Source organism: Limulus polyphemus, unplaced genomic scaffold (assembly GCF_000517525.1).
Source record: "Limulus polyphemus unplaced genomic scaffold, Limulus_polyphemus-2.1.2 Scaffold6393, whole genome shotgun sequence".
In the NCBI taxonomy this organism is placed as follows: Eukaryota; Metazoa; Arthropoda; class Merostomata; order Xiphosura; family Limulidae; genus Limulus; species Limulus polyphemus.
Genome location: NW_013672003.1, coordinates 15,655 through 35,969, shown reverse-complemented (window position 1 = coordinate 35,969; position 20,315 = coordinate 15,655). Strand labels below are relative to the sequence as shown.

The 20,315-nt window shown below is 33.6% G+C and overlaps 1 protein-coding gene across 1 annotated transcript in view; it reads right to left on the bottom strand.

The window, feature by feature from the left end:
- LOC106473671 (clathrin interactor 1-like) overlaps positions 1–20,315 on the bottom strand; it is a gene marked incomplete at its 3' end in the record, with an annotated part of 28,052 nt that overhangs the window by 5,858 nt on the left and 1,879 nt on the right. The window contains exons 2-6 of the mRNA XM_013934350.1: positions 19,399–19,597; positions 16,316–16,454; positions 11,772–11,898; positions 1,991–2,122; positions 1,524–1,707 (exon numbers count right to left, since the gene is read on the bottom strand). Of these exons, the coding sequence (XP_013789804.1) occupies positions 1,524–1,707; positions 1,991–2,122; positions 11,772–11,898; positions 16,316–16,454; positions 19,399–19,597 (781 nt within the window). The remainder of the gene's footprint in view (positions 1–1,523; positions 1,708–1,990; positions 2,123–11,771; positions 11,899–16,315; positions 16,455–19,398; positions 19,598–20,315) is intronic.

Here is a 20,315-nt window from a genome sequence, read left to right as displayed (position 1 = left end):
AGTTAAGAAAATTAAAAATAAAATATAAACATTTATCTTAAAAACTTTTGATATTCTTTTAGGAGGTTCTAAAGATTATGCAAATGAAATATGAAACTATAAGATGAAAAAAGTATTTTTATACTTAAAATAAAAATCATCTTGCTCTTGATTTATTGAGTTTGATTGCAAGTAACTAAAATGAATAAATAACATATTTTTAGTAAAAACAATTATAATAATGTCATTCTTTGTTTACAAGAAACTTATGACCATTAACAAAATTTTACCAGTTTTTGAGAAGATACTTTAAAAAATCTCAAGTATATTATTGTACAAATGACATTCATGAGTCGATTTCTGCAAATTACACAAAAGGTGGTGGTGCGAAAAACTGTAAAATTCAAATGACTGCACTTCTTTGTATTAAATTTCCTAGCTTAAAATGTAATAAAACCATAAATATATCATCAGAAACCTAAGGTTATTTTCTACCTCACAATCTATCTATGATAGGGCTTCATTTGTTCCTTACATGGGTTGTAAGTTTCTAAGTCTTTAGTTCTTACATCTGTGAAGTCTTTCCTAATTAAATTCCTTCAGATAATCTGACTGTATCACAGTTTTGTTTTTTTGTATGCTATACGAGTGTCCTAAATTAATTTTGTGGGTTCTTCTGTTTGCTTATTTTTTAAAGTAGTTACTAAGGGATCTTACAGTGAACTTATCTACAGCATGAGCTTACACATTAGTTGAAACAGCTGTATATAATTTAAAAAAAAAAAAAAGATGCAACTTTCATAATTAAAGTAGTTTACATGAAATACTATCTATTCATATTAGTTTCAAATACATATAAAATATTTTATACATGTATTTATATAGTATTTATACAGTATGGCATCATTATTGTATTATTGCTAAAAAGGTATTTGTGAAACTGGCTTTTAGGTTAATGGCTGAAACTTCACCATATTCAAAAATGTCATGTAGTGGTTTTCATTTCAGTCACAAATTGTAAATGTACCAAAAATAATCTAACTTAGGTTTAAAAACTTTCAATATTTATAATGCTTTATGTCTGGAGTGTGTGTGTGTTTCATTCAGAAGTAATTAATTTTCCTAAATAATACAAAAGTGAGCAAAATAATGCTATTAGGCCAGAAAGGGTTAATATATTGTAAAATATTATAAAACAATTCCACTTTAAATGAATAACTTATTTTCAGGAAAAGTGAAAAAAAGAGGTATTGCTAAGTACTTAAAAGATTCGAGGCTCGGGCCCATAGGTGCAAGAATTTTGGGTGTTTCAGTATGATATTGATCATGGTTTAATATTCTGATTTTTCAAGATGCTTACTGGAGATTCGAGGTACTTTTAAATAGAATTAGGACATGGCCCCATGTGCCAGTGCATAGTGATGCCTCAGGCAAAAAAACTAAAACATTCTGTCAAAAATTACTTTTATATTTTACTCTGCAAATAAAAACAATACAAAATGTGATCTTTAGAAAACAAAGTACATACAAATAAAAAAACTTACATATATATTTTCCCATACTTTCCCATACATGGCAGCAGCTCCTAAATCTACCTTTTTTAATTCTTTTTGCTTCACTGGTGAGTCTTCCTTATTAATGTTTTTAATATTCTGTTTCCTTGGAGAGTTGAGATCTATCTCCCTTATTCCTAAATCACTTTCATTTGATATTTTCTCCTCATCATTACTGTAGAAAAATGATTGCATGGAATAAAAAAGTGCCACAGTTTCCAGTTTATCAAAAGCAGCTAAAAATGTGACAAGATTCATTAATTTATGCATAATATTTCATTACCTATTAATAAACCAATTTCATTAGTTGTAACACATCGAAATATGTATACATTTCTTATTCTTTCTATATTTCCCTTACATAGAACATTATATAAATATGATTTTTAGCAAATGTTGAACTAGTATGCAGAAATCAGTAATAAATATAATTAAGTATTCAAATCACTGCTACTCACCTGTCAGGAATGTCTTCATAATTTTTGCCTTTATCCAAAGAAAATCTTGAAGTCACAGTATTCTGATGACTTTGGAAATTTTCAGAATCATCCTTTTCCTTCCAAAGGTCTTTTTCATACCTGTCTTTATACCTATATTTAATAAAACAGGTGACTTTCAGCATACTTTAGAAATCTTATAAAAATAAGCTAAACCTACAAATAAAATAAGCAATCTTCAAAATCAGTGATGGCATATGGCAAAGCTATTTTAAATTCTGGCAAATTTTAAGATAAATGTCAAGTACGATGTAAAAAAATGTCACTGTGAGATAAAAAACTAAATTTTTTAGCAGCAGCACAGCAGCCCATAAAATGGATGTGACTTTTTTTTTAAGTACAAACTTTTAGCTTATAACTGATTGATGTATTTGATCATGCCTAAGGTCTCATAGATTAATTTACTTTAATCCTACCTAAATGAATTTCAATTTGAGAGTAGGATGGTAGAGATCCTAATGAGTAATAAAATCAAATCAAGTTTATGAGTGCCCCATGCTTGGTATTGCTGGTACATAAAAATATAGGTAATAAAAAAGGGAAAAAAGGTCTCACAGATTAATTAACTTTAATCCTGCCTGAAAAAGTTTCAAGTGCCAAGGCTATTGAGAATTCCCTCTTGTTTGTTAATTTTTTTATTTTTAGCAAATAATTTCAAAAATTAAGATTTAGAGAAAAATAAGACTGCTGATAAGTAGCTGGAATATTTAATGATACAACACCTCACCCTACCTAATATGAGATGTCAGTTATGACGGAATTTATTCGACTGCTGAAACAAGTAATCCTAGAAGCCACGAACCTGATGAATTATGTCATCATTTTTGTTTTTACAATTGTTTGATCATGATGTTTGTAAAAAACAGAAGAATAAATATGTTTTATCTATCACATTTTGTTTATTAATTCTCAAATAACCACCTGGACCCCTCCTCTAGATCCATGCCTGCTTATACAACATTAAATAATAATTATGATAATCATTAATTAATTAGTACAGTCTTCCTAACAACACCAAACATGTTCCCCCATACATGGTAATCATCATCAAAGGAAAAAAAAAACAAGAAGCTTTAAAGGACCACTTAATTATTCCAAAATGATACTATTCTTCCTATTTTTCAGTTTTGGAGGTTGCCACTTGCATATTTTGCAAGCAAATATATTTTTGGCAAAACACAATTTGGCAAACCACCAATACTGACTGAAGATGACCAAGTAGTTGCCATTTTGTTTGATTATAAAATAACCAATAATCCTCCATTGATTTTGTGGAAATCAAATAACAAAAAGATATTTTACTATCACCTATAAGGGTAATAATCTTAAATCATAATATATCTATTAAGAACACTGATTTTTAAAAAGAACCAAACATCATCAAGATACCTTTACTAAGCTTTAAGCAATCTCCAGTCATGTGACTTTTTCGTTTCATACTATATATATATATATATATATTTATTCCTTCCTGTGTCTACTGTCTAGGTAAACTACTTATACCTGACTATCATAAAAACTTTTCCAGATGTTATACATTTGTTACTGTGTTAAACTTGTAATAGTTTTCTCTGTTACCCATTCAACCAATCTCTAAACTGTATAATCTTATCTACCTTATCTCAAATTATCTAATGTCTTCTTATTGAAGACACTTATGTAGATTTCAGATATTATTTAACACAAAAATACTTTAACAATTCGTAATGAAACTAAAAGGTATGTTTACATAAAGTATAAAAATCCCTTTTAATCCTATATATTTATTCCATTAATATGTGATAGTCTAATTCTTGTTGTATCCAATCATATTTGCTTCCAAAACTGTGTCTCATCAGTAAAAGACCAAACCACTTGATGTAGCAACATAACATTGTGGCAACCTATTCCTGTTAAAAGCTAAGAGAAATACTTTGAAACCAAGTAATGGATAATAGATAGTGGTAAAAATAATTATTCTATGTGATGGACAGAAAAATTCTGCATTCAACTAGACTGTTATTAGCATTACATATAGATTTATATTATTGTCATTATTTTCTTTAATTATAACTTTACACTAAATTTATAGTAAATTTAGTAAAATGATCCAAATACAAGATGATTTACATGTTAAAATTAAAAATACTTTCCTTCCTCTGAAAATTTTAACTTTCATTTGCATGATCTCTAAAACCTAAATAAATATTAAACTTTTTTTCCATAGAACTTTATATTTTTACCCTAAACTCTGTAGACTCAGTCAATTTGTCCAACCTGGTAACAGTCATAAAAAAATACAAAATAAATATAAATTACTCTTTTTTTTTTTTTCTTTCGAAGCTAACTGCAGATCTTAACCCTTTCCAGATGGGTCACAGATGAAAGTCCACGTCATCTTGTTTGTTGACCCACATTCAAAATTTTATTGAACTACTATTTCATGAATACGTTTGGTATCAAACTGCAGATTAAATTCAAAATTTTAGTACTATACATTAATCAATTTCTTAATTTAAAAGTGTACATTAAAAAACACAGATAAACATCGATTTTTGTGTGTCACGTGGTATGTTGAATGCAGCACTGGTTCAAATTAGTTGTTTGTGATATAAAAATACTAAGTCTATACTTTTGTACAAATTGGGAACTCAAATTACTGATATTGACAAGCTAGAATATAAAATAAGAACCTCATATATTTTTTGTTTGCTGAGATATCACTCATGTACTGAATCAAACACAATAAGTTCCAAATTTCTTATTTATCTTGTTTGCTGGCTTTTTTCATGCTCAACTATTGGCAAAGGATTACTTGATATGGTAGCTAAATTTATACATTGTAATGATAGTAAACATAGCTAGTAGCTAGCTGAAATGCTTCATGATGATTTACTGAAGCTATTAACTATTTGATCACATTAATGTAAAATGTTAAGATGCAGCTGGAGATTGTCATGGAGATTTGTCTGAGAATATACTGAGCATTTACAGTTTTTGTATAACTAAATTATTTATATGTAATGCATAGCAATGGACAAATATACGCCTACACTAAAACACAACACCCACAAATCACACATAAAATTTTACCAGGAGAAAAGCAGCATTTTCAAATAAAACATCTAAAAACATTGTTTTAAATAAACTTTTGTGTCTTTTAAAGTAATTATTCTACAGTGTGTGTAATAACATTTAATATTATTTTTTATCTATACTTAAAATGAAAATCACCTTGCACTTGATTTGTTAATAGTTTGACTGCAAGTAACAATCAAATATAATACATTTTTAATAAAACACTTAATTATAATAATGTCATTCTTTGTATACAAGATACTTATGATCTTTAACAAAATCTTACAAGTTTTTGAGAGGATACATTACGAAATCTTAGAGTTACCACATGTATTGTTGTACAAGTGAAATTCGTGACCAGATTTCTACAAATTGCATGAGCCTGATGCAAAAGGGTTAAAGGAATACTAGATATTTGTAAGAAAGTTAACTTCAAAGGGTAATAATAACTTTTTACACTAAAATTATGATTTAAATGCTATATATTGAATGATTTTGGGGTGGCCAGGAAGGCAGGAAAAAGACAACTTAATGCAAATGCTATCCCTACTATCTTGTTTGCATTATTTTTGAAGTATTGATCTTAGCCATCCTTAAATTTACTGTTTTAGTTTTTAGTTTTTTCTTTACTTGTTTGCTTGTTTTTTTAATTCAGTGTTTCAATAGACATAAGAAGGTTGTATTTATAACTAAGTTCTAAATACAATGAGATTCCAACTGTAATATCTATTGTTTATCTATTATTTGCTGGTAATTCCCGTTTCACCCTGTACTTAAGGATTTTAAAGGAACACCAGATGATTGTAAGAAACCTAATTTCAAGGGGTAATGATAACATCATTTACACTAAAATTATGATGTTTTTTAGCTTATGTAAAATACAGAAGAAACAAATCGACTTTTCAATACACCTACGAACTTCCCAGTACCTTATTGAGTACCCAACCTAAGGTTTGGGTGCAATATACCAAGCCATTTTTGTTGTAGGCTAGCATGAGAATAATAATAATAAAAAAGAAGAAGAATTATACAAATGGGCAGTTTTGAGCAGATTTTCTTTTCCTTTCAAGTCTAACATACATGCTTTTGTGACTTTTTATAGGTGTATAGCCTTAGTGGTCAATAGTAAAGATTTTAAGGTGTTGTTTGAATTGAATCTTAACTGTTTAATGTGCTTTCTATATGAACATTCTATTAGAGATTTGGGCAATTCCTTGATATCCCTATTCTGAAGCATGATAGTGGTTCATGATTATGTAATGCACGAGCTACTAACAAGCATATCTTATGAAGATTTTTTTTCATTAGTTTACCTTTTCTAACATTATCTAAATTAGTAAGTATAATTTGAGGTTTAATCAGAGGTAGTCATGTGTAACCCATGCAACATCATCCACCAGATAGGATTACACAGAGGCTGGAGTTCATGTTTCCCCAGCAGACTTCCTAAGTAACCACAGTCCATAGGACAATCAGAGCTGGAACTGCACAACCTCAACTTCAGAAACCTACTGTACAGTGGTGGAGCGACTGAGTCGCTAGGTGGAAGATAATATATCCCTGTATGAGTTATGATCAGCCATACAGTGCAGATGTTTGGAATGGATAAATAAGTAGCATATCTGGACAGGCAAAACTCACCACTGAGCAGGATCCTAGACCTAAAGGAGACATGCCACTATAAGCAAAAGTAATATATGGAAAAAGATATCTTACCAAGTCACAGTCAAACCGATGTTTGAAGGATGGCAACAAGCAAAAGGTGGTACACCGGTGAGGAAGAAACAGCCACCTGATAAAGATAGTGGGAGGTGAATGAATGAGGTGTCGTCCACATGTCCAACTGAAGAATTTCCTCCAATGGACAATGGAGGTGAGACACCAGGGAAAAGCTAAGGTGCTGTATCGACTGTGACAACATCTGGAACAAATTGCAAGAAGGAGGAGATAGGAAGGAATACGACAGTCTAACAAGCTGATGAACCCAACCTGTAAGGGTAGAAGGAGAAAGGTCACAAAAAAAAGAAAGGTTCCAGGGGAATGAAAAGGTGGGATCAAGAACCACAGAAGGAGGCTGTGCAAGCAATATAACAAAAAGGAGCCTGGATGGGACATAGAATTCAATCCGGATCAGATTGAAAACAAAGGTGAGAAATCGGGATGAATGTTCTTTATAAGCTGCCAAAGTTTTGGGTAGGGAATATTAATCCGGATAAAGAAGAACATGTAGAATGGAACAGTTGATGACAAAGATATCAGACTGGCAATGCCTACAGGCTAAAAGTAGTAGGAAATACGTTTTAAGGGATCGGTGAGACAGGAAAGATAAGGACAAAGGTTCAAATGGAGGGAGTGTGAGAAAGAGTGAAGAACAATATTGACATTCTAATCTGGAAGAACCACCTGATGAGGAAGTTAATGAATCAGGAATGAAAGCAACAAAAGGGAAATGGTAGAAGAGGAAAACACAACATGGTACCTGGAAAAATTAAACGTGTTGGACAAAGCTGCTCGATAACTTGCAATGGAAGAGACAGAAGCCCCATGGTCAAACAGACAGGTAAGAAAATCCTTAAGGAGAGGAATAGCGGGCCATAAATGGAAAATCCCATGGCTTAATATCAGATTGTGGAAAATGTTCAACTGGTGTCAATAAACTGCAAGGCAGGAAGCGCAAACAAACTGGGCTACAAAAGGAACTGACATGCTAAGACAATCAATAACTCCTTACAAGGAACCAGATAAATACCAGGCTGAAGTCGGAGAGTATGAATGGCAGAATGAAAGACCACTGACCAAGGTTGATGGAAGAGGACTGGAGTGAGAGAAAGAAGTAACAGGAGGCATAGTTTAGAGCTGAAGAAGAAGAGAAAACCAAAGTTATGCTGGCCGGTAAGGAGCAATCAGAAGAACCTGACATGGAGTGGAATGGAAAGGAGCCGGAACTGAGGGTAGGCATAAAGGTACTGGTTGATCCAGTCCTAACTGAGAGCATCCACTGCCAGGGCCTGAGGGTGAGGAATTGGAAACCAAAAATGAGGTAACTTGGTGTTGGGGGAATGGCAAAAGCATACAGATAAGGAGTAAATCAGTGATTGCAAAGTCACTGGAAAACCTGAAAATTCAGACAATCCACCACCAGATTGAAAGCACCTGGAACATGACATGCTATAAAACATATCTGCAGTGTGTGTGTGTGGGGTGGGGGGGGGCAATAAAGTGGTTCCAATATTTGACTGCAAAGGGAATGAGAACAGGTGCCTCCTTGGCAATTAAAATTAGAGCCAATGGTGGAATTGTCTTAATACAACCCTGAAGAGAAGAATCAGTAAACAGATGGAAATCCAGATGAGAAGGAGGAAGTGGTCCCTGTTCAGCCACCAATGGAGATCATCAAGAAGGGAAGGAAGATGAGTGATTGGAGAGTTCAAGGGATCCCAAGCAACATTCCATTGGATGTGCAACATCCACAGAAGAGAATGCATATGTGCATGACCCAAGGGGGATAAGGGCTTTTATGGAAGTCCACAAAAGTGATAGAACCTTGAGTGTAGAAAGAGGGGGGGGGGAAGAAATGGTGTAGAGAACTGACAGCTCCATCGAAAGCAGACGAAGTAGAGAAGGTTAGGCCCGTCTGAAGTAAGTGTTGAAAAACCCAGCCAAGTCGACAAGATATTAGGTAGGATTCAGGAAATACTTTTCTATCTTGATAATCCAACCAAATGAGCTGCTTCTGTCAATAGCAGACGAGTGTGTTAAGAAGACACAAGTCTGGAAGGAGCTAACAGAAATCAGACATCCATGTTGAGGTGGAAGCACAACCCTCGATCATAAGTCTGGCAAAAGCTTTGACCACTTAACAAAACACATACTGTGCTTAAGCAAGCCCAAAAGGTAAAGCACAAAACTGAAATACAAACCCATTGTGGAAAAACTAAAGAAAGCATTGGGATTGATGAGAAATGTGAATATGAAGGTAAGTGTCCAAGACATCCACAGACATGGAGAAAAAGCCCACTGAAGGGTGAGAAAAGATTCCATGATAAAGCAGGGAAGATCCAGAAATTGGTTGAGGTAGGACAGAGCAATCACATAATGCCAGTCCCCTGTCTTCTTGGGAACAATAAAAAGCCTAAAGGAAAAACCTAGGGAAGACTGGTTAACAGGCTTGATACCACACTGTAAAAGAAGTCTGAACAGCCTCAAATAAACATGAACTGGTAGCAGGATCCTAAGGTAAAGGGAAGGATATTGGAACCAGAGATAAAGGAAGAGGGGAGAGGAAAGAAAGAAAAAGTTCATCTGACAAGTCCCTGATTATTCATGTGTCGGAAATGAACTCATGCAATTGGTGAACAAATCGGACAAACGTGCTTCCTCAGGTAGTTGCCAGAAATGTTGGCAGTAAAAAGTAGGACTGCGAGTCAAACGATGGACCAACGGACCTTGAGGTATAGAACAAAGACAAAGGCTGGAAAAGTGAAGGACGAGAAGCAGGTATAGAGTAAGGTATGGGAGCAAGCTGAGACAAACGAGCAACCAAGGAGGAAAGGGTTGGCTGTTGCCTCACAGATTCTATAGGTAATTCAAAGATTCTGGAATATCTCCAAAACAAAACCTATGATGAAAAAGGGCCATTTACAGGTCATGAAGATATGTGTAAATGAGAAATGTAATCTGAAGATGAAGACAGGAAACTGGGCTTGGGATAAGTGTACAGGATGCATAGGATCTGCCCACCACAAAGGCAAAAATGATTCCAACAGCTGGAAGTCAAGAAAGGGATTAAAGGCATGATCAAGAATAGCTATTATGTGAGAAGAGGTAAGATACCATATCAGAATATAATATTTACATTGATCTTGTTTTTTTTGTTGTCAGTTGCTGATGAAATTTAAGCCTACTTTGTCTATAATGATGATGGTACTATTAAACTAGATAATTTTTAGTTACCTAAATAATGCACCTATAAGAACACAGAATAATATCACACACAAAGCAAACACTGTCCTATAAATATTATGATTTAACTGACCTTCTAACTAGGATAAGAGAGGCTTAAATTAATTCCTTTAGCTGCTCTATTTGAACACCGTGACATAAACTATAGATAAAATTGACAATACTGTGTATTGAAAACATAGCATTACATGTCAATCAACAGGTTAAAACTTTGACTTCCTACTGGTTATAAATGATATAGTATCCTAAACAAATAAGATTACCTTATATTTCTACAAAACTCCCAACCTCCACCCTTTTATTTAATAATTAGCAGTGTTAAACAGAACTAAAAACCCTTACCTTAATAGTTCTTTAGCACCCATCCTCCTCCATTGTAGAAATATAGGGTGTTTTATTTCTACTATAAGAATATCTTTTGCTTTTCATATCTCATAATATTAAATAAAATGGAGGAGGTTGGGAATTTTACATTGTAGAATTTTAGGGCAATTTAATTATGCTTTAAGGTTATATCTAGATATAATTGGCTGGAAACTGCAAAAGGCAGTAAGAGTTAAGACACTGTGGGTTCAGGCACTCAACTTCCAAATCTTAACTGATTCTCCTTAGTTGCCGGCAAGTTTGACACTGGCATCAGGATCTTGTCTGATAGATTGAATATCCCCAAAACGTTCGGGTGCCATGGCTACAGACATTATTCACTATAACTAAGGATGACAATAAGGACTGAAAATGGAAGAATAATTTTGAATTTTGGTTTCATTATAATGTTTTTGTTGTGTGTGTGTGTGTGTATATATATATATGTGTGTGTGTTAGAAATACATATATTTAAGCATAGTAAGATATTAAGAGTTAGTTGAGTTAGCCAGTGTCAGTATGTGTTTGTAGTATTTCACATTTTCTAGCCAAGTCCAGTATATTTTCATTACTGTTATAGAAAATTATGATTTTGTGTTTCACCAAGGCATCAAGTTTGTGAGTAACTAATTTTTTAAAGTTATGCATGAGTTAGACATATAAGCAAAGGTAGCCTGTAGAACATGATAGAAGTAAATAACTTACCTTATAGATAACTCAAATGAACAAATGTATTTATGTTTACCAAATAATCAAAAAGAACCCATTCAAGAAAGAAGACCACTACCACAATATCAAATTATTTGACCTAAGTTTCAAACACAGCAGGGTAAACTGAAGTTACACCTTCCATGTACATTGTGCACCACAAAAGTGAACTTTATTTGTCACATTAGACTAGAATGTTGTGAAAAATGTTGAAAGTGTGTCATGGTGCAATATTAGATTTTTGAAAGAGAATAAAACTTAACTTCAGAAGTTGGAATTTATTAATTAGATAACCTTATAAAAGTTTAGATTAGATTATGCTCATATTTATTATGTTTTTACTTTAATTTTGTTTTTCTCTAATACCATATATTTCAAAACATACAATGCCAGAAGAGGTTTTCTTAATCCCTCAAAATTACTAAAAATCACTTTCAAGTGGGGACATTGTCCACTTACACTTCATCCTAGAGCACTTTCCTGAATATGCAAGTAGGAGCTCACCCTCTCATTGGGTATCTTCTCTCAAAAGTTAGGGAAAATCCTGTAACTTACATGGGCCAAATATATCTTTGTTATCATTTGCAAATGAGAAAAAATAGAGAACCAATTAATCTAAAACTTTCAAATCAGCAAGCAAAAACAAAGTTACCTGGAACTTTGTGAATTACTAGACATCCCAATGTATTTGTCTTTTGATTTCTTTGCTTTTTTCCTTTCTTGTCTAAGTTTTTCATCATCTTGGATAAATTCAATGAGTTCCTTGACCCTTTGTCGAACTAAAAAATATAAGCAAATGCAAAAACTAAATATGTGGTGAGTAAGACATTTAAATAAACCATACATATTAAACAAATGCACGTTCTCCTTCCAGATTTTGCAATGTACTAGTTACTAGAACCTCAATAAAAACCATCTTAAATCCTAACAAATTTTACAAGTGTTTTATATAATAGTTCAAAAATTTCTTATGGTTTCTTGAGTACTAATCTGCTGATGAATTGTTTTAAGATATTTTTTTTAAATGTTTCATTTCTTTTATGTCCTTCACTATCCATGCATACTTTAAAAGTGTACTGCAGAGCAATTCTAAATATAAAATAGAATTTATTTCAGTTAAGTAGTTAATATTATTTCAGGTTACTTACTTATTTAGTAGGCACAGTTCTTCAACAAATCAAATGTGTTTTACATACACCTATAAAGTATTTTAAGTCACCAGAAGATTGGGTTGACAAGAATGATTTTTCATCAGTACTTTATATTACTTTCTTTTTATTTCTGGTTGTTCCCTATATCTCAGTCAGCTAGATTTACAGTTATTTACAATACTGTTATGCAGAGCAGTGTACAATTTTAACACAGTTATTGATAGTACCTGTCAGTTAAATATTATCAGAAAAAGTTAAATATTCAGTTTTTCCTACTTTAAGTACTCCAATCATCTAAAGGACAAAATTAACCCTTTAGACATGTACTTTTTTTAGTAATATCACATTCAAAATAATCATCAGATAATTCAGATTCAGAACCAGAATCATCATTAGCTTTCACAAGTTCAATTGTTTCTTCAAGTGAAAACACTGGAGTGATTTCATGTCATTTTGGGTCTGTTTTCTCAAAAAAATAAACAGTTTTCAACATTATAATTTTCCTATACTGAAAGTGTATTTCTGATAGGTACTTCCCTTCACTCCCAAGATTAGCTATTCTCATCCAGTGCTGCCCTCTATATGCAAATTTTTCTTTACACATGCCACAAGCCTTCTGATCCCCCTATTGGAATCGAATGATTCCAACATGTCTCTCATGTAAATCATCATGCATCACTTCTCCACCAATAGGATCAAGATGCATGTGACTCCCTCTACATGCCTCTACAGAACTCTCTTCGAGGTTTGGCAAAAGACGTATACACCGGAGGAATGTGGGGAGGAAAGGTGGGAAGTGTGAGAGGAGGGAAGTACCTATCAGAAATACATTTTCAGTATAGGAAAATTATAACTTCTGATATGGTACTTACCTCTTCTCACAAGATTAGCTAGAATCCCACATTGATTAAGTGGTGGGACCAGTGTGAGGGAATGACAGAAGTACCCCCAAAAACATTTGAAGGATACCTCTGGAAATGAGAGAGTCAAATCCAAAGATCTGATGTGGGGAACTGCACCACTTCTGAAACAGATATACTCTTTGCCCATCTGTGAAATATGTAGTAGATAAGGGCAGAAATAGAGAGAAGCACATCCAAGTGGGAGAGAACTGTGGCAGGATAATGATCCTAATCATGTAAATATATATGTAACTCAATCCTACAAAGTCTAAAAGTGGGTAAAACAATGGATGTGCCCCTAGGTGTAGAGTGGCTAGGGCACAATGGACCGTGCTCGGTAAGTCAACTATATCCAAAACCCACATCACTGGGAACCGACATACATGCAGGGGTAGGATGAGAATCATACCATCTTCACCTCAAGTTTAAGAGACCAGGGGGAAATATAGAACCACTCTGATTCCGGAGCATGGCACATGTTAACTTTGATCTATCAATCTGGGGATCTAACATATGGTAGTGAAAGGATGTCTATGTAATATAAATCAACTCCCCCAACAGCAAAACTGACTGGGACTATCTGAAAAGCAGTAACATCTTTGAAATAAGATACAATGAGGGATAGTAAAAAGGATAGAACCGAAACAATCCCCCTTACTTGCATTGTGACCCACAACACAGAAGGAGTATGATCAAGGGAGTAATATAGACAACCATAAACATGTGTGAGGACTTATGTTGATTGGCTCTACTCTAAATCCAAAACCCAGCCATGGGATACCAACATCCATGCGGAGATAGCATGAGGGCTACCAATTGAAGGGATGAACTGCAATTTGACATCTCACTCCTTTGTGAATGTATTATGCATATTGGAGGATAACACATCATCTACACCTAAAGAACACCACTGCCCTACTCTGTACTGAAAGGTTATAGTTATCTCTGTATAAAACCCATTCACAAGGGTGCCTCCACAGTCAATCACCCCAGTGGCTTGGAACTGGAAAGAGGTAAGGACTCCCATACTCCATTAGAAGAAATGGGAGTAAAAGAATGTGGTGTAGAGTCCAGAGGAACATCATCATCACCTGAGATAGTGCAATGGGTGGCCACGAAACCTTGTTTTTATAAGCAGACCATACCAATTTATTCAATACAAGGCATGGCAGGGATGGGCAGCTATCCCCTTCTGCTTTAGCCATGTAGTCCATGGGTGGTATGATTCAGAACAGGCAAGTTTATGAAGCAATTATACTGCAAGGTTATTCACCTACAAGCAATCTTGTGGAACACCCCATGTCAACAGTGAGCATTGCGAAGCCACGGAAGATAAAGTGCGAGTCAACATAGCTGTACAGTGCAGATTTCAAGTTGAAGAATACCAGTCAGGCACCACTCTCCACAGAGTGGGATGCATATAATGAGTAAATTAAGCAAGCACACCTGAAAGTTTATATGAATATAAACTTACCCAGTCAAAGTCGCACTGAAACCTGAAGAACAGCCACAGGTGGAAGACGAAACCCTGATGAAGAAGAAACCGAGATATGGTGTAAATAATGGGAGATGAACATATAGATGTAGTCCACATGCCCGGCAAAGACAAGATGCAAAAGAAAAAGCGAGGTGTAGAATCTGATAAGAAGACACCTGGAACAAATTTTGGGAGGAAGAAGATAAGGAGAAATAAGCCAATCGAATCAAAAGTGGAACCCAAATGGTTAAGGTAGAAGGGGAAAGATCCCAAACATGGAAGACTGCCAAGGGATAGAGTCGGGAACGGGTACCATGGATGGAAGCCGTGCAGACAATATAACAATGATTACAGGAGATATGGAGCCACATAATGGAACCTAACAATTGCTGGTCCAGAAAAGGGCAGTCTGTACAATGATATGCAAGATCAAACTGATCAGAAGCCCATGGGGGATGAGGAATGCTAATCCCATCACTTAATTGTGAGGCAAATTGGTCAGCTTGTACCAGATATGTGGGGGGGAGGGGGGGAGGGGATAAACCAAATAGGGATGGAAATATTGGTCGTGTAGTAAGGAAGGACCAGGTTCATAGAAAATAGGGGAAAGAGATAAAATGTCACATACCTGAGAAACAAATCCAAAAAGACCGTATTAAGCCTAAGTGACTCCTCAGGCGAGGCATGGGAAGGCAGACAAAATCAGGAGGTCAAAATAGGTGATCCAAGTCCTCATCCACCTGAACAGGCTCAGCTTGTTCAGGAGAAAGTGGAGTGAGATCCAGGGACAGAGGATAACCCATGTAACATTCAATCTCCTGATGAATAAATGTGGATAATTCCCCACTGATTAGCCCACACCTGAGGTGTAAGACATAGTGCTAGTCACAGGTGTGAACCCCGAAGTGGTAACATGAGCTTTGGAATTCATAATGAGGAAGTGTTAACCAATAATCAAAAGTATAAATAACAATTGCAACTATAATAAAGTCAAGTTAAGAAACAGTTTAATCAAAACTAGAAGTGAAAATAAATGAAAACCACTTCGTGAGTATACTAAAGACAAACATGAAATTTTAAACAAACAAAAAGGAACACATCCAAGCATAAGTATTGCCAAAGGAGAAGTGATAGATCGGTTGAGACATACAAAGGGAGTGACATGCGTCCTATGAGTATGTCACACTCCTGTTAGTGGAGAAGTAACACATTATGATTTACATGAGAGACATGTTGGAATCATTCGATTCCAGTAGGAGAGTAGCTGAAGGTTTATGGCATATATAAAGAAAAATATGCACATAGATGGCATCACTGGACGAGAATAGCTAATCTTGTGAGCAGAGGGAAGTACATATCCGAATGCAAATATTACCAACATTTTGAATAGCAACATAGGCCATGTGGGATGCAAATCAGTAGCTGAAATCATCATTCGTGCAGATTAGGTTTTGTCTACGGATTTTGTGTGCTCAATTCTCATTTCTAGTAGGACATTCAAATCACATTATGTGGTTGCCATACAGCAATAGGCATGCCTAAAGGGTAAAAAATCTATGAAAAGGTTGCATTTCATTCTTTATGTACGAAATTTTTCCAAGCCAAGACACTTTTTCCAAATTAAGGATCTTTGGAAAATAAATAAATACAAGGTCTCAAAGCTTACCATTTATTCCTTGATCTTTGCCACATTCATCTATAAAGTGGTAACTTTCAAGACTTCTTAAATCATAAATATGTTCCCTGGTACTTGTGACGACACGTTCAGATCCATTTTTTACAAGATATGCTAAAACTAATAAAGACTTAAAAAAAAAAAAGTAAAAAATTTTTAATTATATTACATGATTATTCCAAAGGCTAAGCAGTTCTAAATATATAACATTAAGAACAAAAAGATTAAATAACAATGAAGTATAATCTCTTTTATTTCTTTTTACACAGTAGTACTATATAACACCTGTATATTTCAAATTCAATAACGAGGAACCCACTTTGAGCCCAATAATGGTTGGAGACGGCTTAAATGGGTAATGAAGAAAAAACTTTAATATAAGTTTAACATAACAGCAAATGTACAATGTTTGCGACAAAACCTTATATTAAAGTTTTTCTTCATTACCCATTCAAGCCGTCTCCAACCATTATCTGTATATTTTATAATCAATGATGCATTGATAGAACTAGTGCTTCCAGCTTGATGATATGATTTAGCCATATCTTAGCGGGTTATCTAATTAGGTATTTGAGGAGGCCGGCTCCATGAAAAATTACAAAAATAAACCGGTCCCTAGTTCGAAAAGTTTGGGAAATGCTAGTCTAGAGAGATCTATAGCCAGTGGTTGTTAACATTCTATGCAAAACAAAATGTGACCCAATTTCAATGAAAATGATTCACTTCTGTAAAAGTACGTATGATGTTTTGTGAAAAATCAGAAGAAAAAAAAATGAGCCAACTTATCTCCCCACACCTATGAAGACAAATTTCTAACAATCCTTTTATGAGGAACTTTGTGAAATGCATTCTGAAAATCAAGATACATCAAATCCACACCCTTACCCTCATTCCTAAGCAGTAATCTCTTCAAAGGATGTAAAAAGATTCGTAAGGCAAGAATTTCACCTAATGAATACATTTTGACTATCCAACAAAAGTTTAAATTTTGTTAAATGACTTTCCAAAGCATCTTTTATCAGACTTTCAAAACCTTTTCCCATCACTGATGTAAAACTTAATAGACATATAATTACCTGGACAATTTTTATCATTTCCCTTAAAAATAAGAGTAGCATCAGCCAATTTCCAATCTTCTGGCATCTGCCCTCTATTTAAGAACTTACAAAAATATTAGCAAGTGGCTCACATATCTAATCCTTTACCTCCACCAAACTATTGGGGATATATTATCTGGTCCAGAAACCTTATCATTCTTTAAATTTTTTCTTAATTTCATAATGAATATGATCATCTTGTTTCCATCTAGCATCTGTTCAGGATGAGGAAAATTGTTTAAATCTTCATTAACAAAAACTGAAGGAAAAAGTAGAATTATTAATTATCATAATTATCAGAAGTGGGCCATCCATTATCATTCCTCAAATACCCTACTCCCATCCTAACATTTTGCTTACACTTAATATATTTAAAACAAATTCTTACTATTAATTTTACATTTTCAACCAACCTTTTACACTAAACACTTTTCAATTTTCTAAGGCCTATTGAACCCACTCTCTTGATCTACAATCCTCTAAGTCTCCCATCATGGCAGTCAATTTAGACTTCTTGAATTTATAATGCTCTTCTTTGACCTTATCCCTCATACTCTTTGTGAGTCATCCTGTTCACATACTTACGGTAACCCTTTTTTTTTTTCTATAAGGAACATGTCCATCTTGAACATTTAAAAATTATTTCCACATTTGATCAATATCTCCAGTTAATTCAGTTGATCAATTTACTAGATAATTCTTGTCATATCCCATCAAATTTTTTCTTTTGAAATTTGTAACCAAAGTCTCATTATTCCTGATCTTCATATGCAGTAACACATCAAACCTAATTAAGCAGTGATCACTTGCACCCAGATATTCCCCAATCTCTACCCTCTCAACCATTTCTATATTAGAAATTAACAATAAATATGCCTGAAATATAATCTCCCACCATTATGACCTCATTAACAGATCAAATCTTAATCTCACCATAATATATCTCATTAATTTCATCATTTTCATCTGGTAGTCTATTCCAAGTTCCAGCTAAAATCCTTCTCTTCCTATATCCACTAACTGAAACTCAAATAGTCAATTTCCTAAGATTTGATGCCAAATTTATTGACATAAATTGATAATAGTCATTTAATCAACTTTTGAATATAACACTAAAATGTTGTGGCATGTGCACTTTCACTTAGGTGTGCTTCTAAAATATTCTAACCCAAAGAGTTTAATCTATCAACTACCATTTTGTATGTATTCAATCCTACAAAGTTGTAGTTCACCCCTTATGTATATAAAAACCCACCCATCTATAAATCTTCACACATTTTTTAAAAGTTTATCACTATTAAGTAACTTACAATCAGGGATTCCAGAATAATTCCTATGATCAATATTCTCCAAATCTAAAGTTTAGGCAATTTCCATTATATCAGTTTTCCAATTCAACTAGAGCCCTGAACACATTCAATTAGTATCTAATACTCATTAAATAAAAATAAAAGCAACTAAGCATATTCTTGAATCTACTATATTTATCTTTAAATCTGACAGACTTATAATTAAGCTATTATTTATGTTCTAAACCTCTTTTTTTCCAATCTCCTCCTTGCCTTTATCTATCCTATCAATTAGTTTATTCATATTTCCTAATGTATCTAAAGTAAAAAAAAAACACCATCTGGACAGTATGTGTATAAAATACAGTAGAAAGAAAAAAATCACAGTAAAGCTAAAATGTTTACTCACATAATAATTACCTGTAAAAATGAATGGTTTGAATTTTTGCATTTCTGATTACTGCCTTTTATTTTATAAACAAATATATATCATACACAAGTAGTTTAGAAATAAATATTGCTTATATAATATTTATACAAATTCTCAAAATCATCAAAATTGTCGCTTTTACAATGAATTGAACATGAAACCCTATATCCTCCTTTAGTCAATTATATATAACAACATTTTTTATAAAGTAGTACTTACAATATTTTAATTTTTATAATACCATGTACATGTTTTTACCTTGTATGTTCTCCTCCAATTTTTTTTATCTTGCAGCATTCGCCTCCATAGCATTCCCATAACCTCTGGAAATTGCTCATATGAAAATGTACTTTGTGCAATTTCTTGCATCTGATGTCCAGTGGGACCCCAAGGGTCATCATTGGTAGTTTCTCGAACTTTGGCTTCAATCTCAGTATAGTTCATCACAACATTAGTGCTATGTTATGAATAAACAAATGTTATAAGAAAAAGAAATAACTATCAACTAAAAATTTTACAGATACTAAAATTTGAATGAAATATAAAATGAAAGATCTTAAATATTAAGAGAAGATTTAGGTGTTCAAGCCCACAGAAAAAACTATCTTTCACCATCTGTATCCATACAATCTAAATGAATCACATTTAAGTTTTTTTTAAATATGCACTTCAATATTTAAAAAAGATCAGAGGGTTACAGAGAAAATTAATTTAGGCAGCAGTAATTGGCACAAGCAAGGCAAGTTTCTGCTACACAGAAACTTGCTGAGAATTTAAGCTGGGGTTGTAGAAGGCACTCAAAGCAAAAAACAATTAATAGATATTTTCAATTAAAACAACTAATAGATACTTTTAAATATGATTATATTTATGTGCATTACACTCAAACAGGTTTTTGGATATGACAAAATACTAAAAGACATGATACAGAGAAAAATCTAAGCAAAATTTTCAGTTGTTTTCCTTGAATTTTATTTCTGGCCTCACATTTTCATGACATCCTTCTTCAAATTTGGGTGCTTTTAGGGAGGTGATAAAAATTGTCCCAGTAATTGTAGACCCATTAGTCTTACATCAGTTGTGAGAAAAATTTTGGAAAGTCTGTTAAAAGATGCTTTGCAAAGTCATTTAAAAAGTTTCAAATTTTATAGGATAGTCAACATGGTTTCACTAAG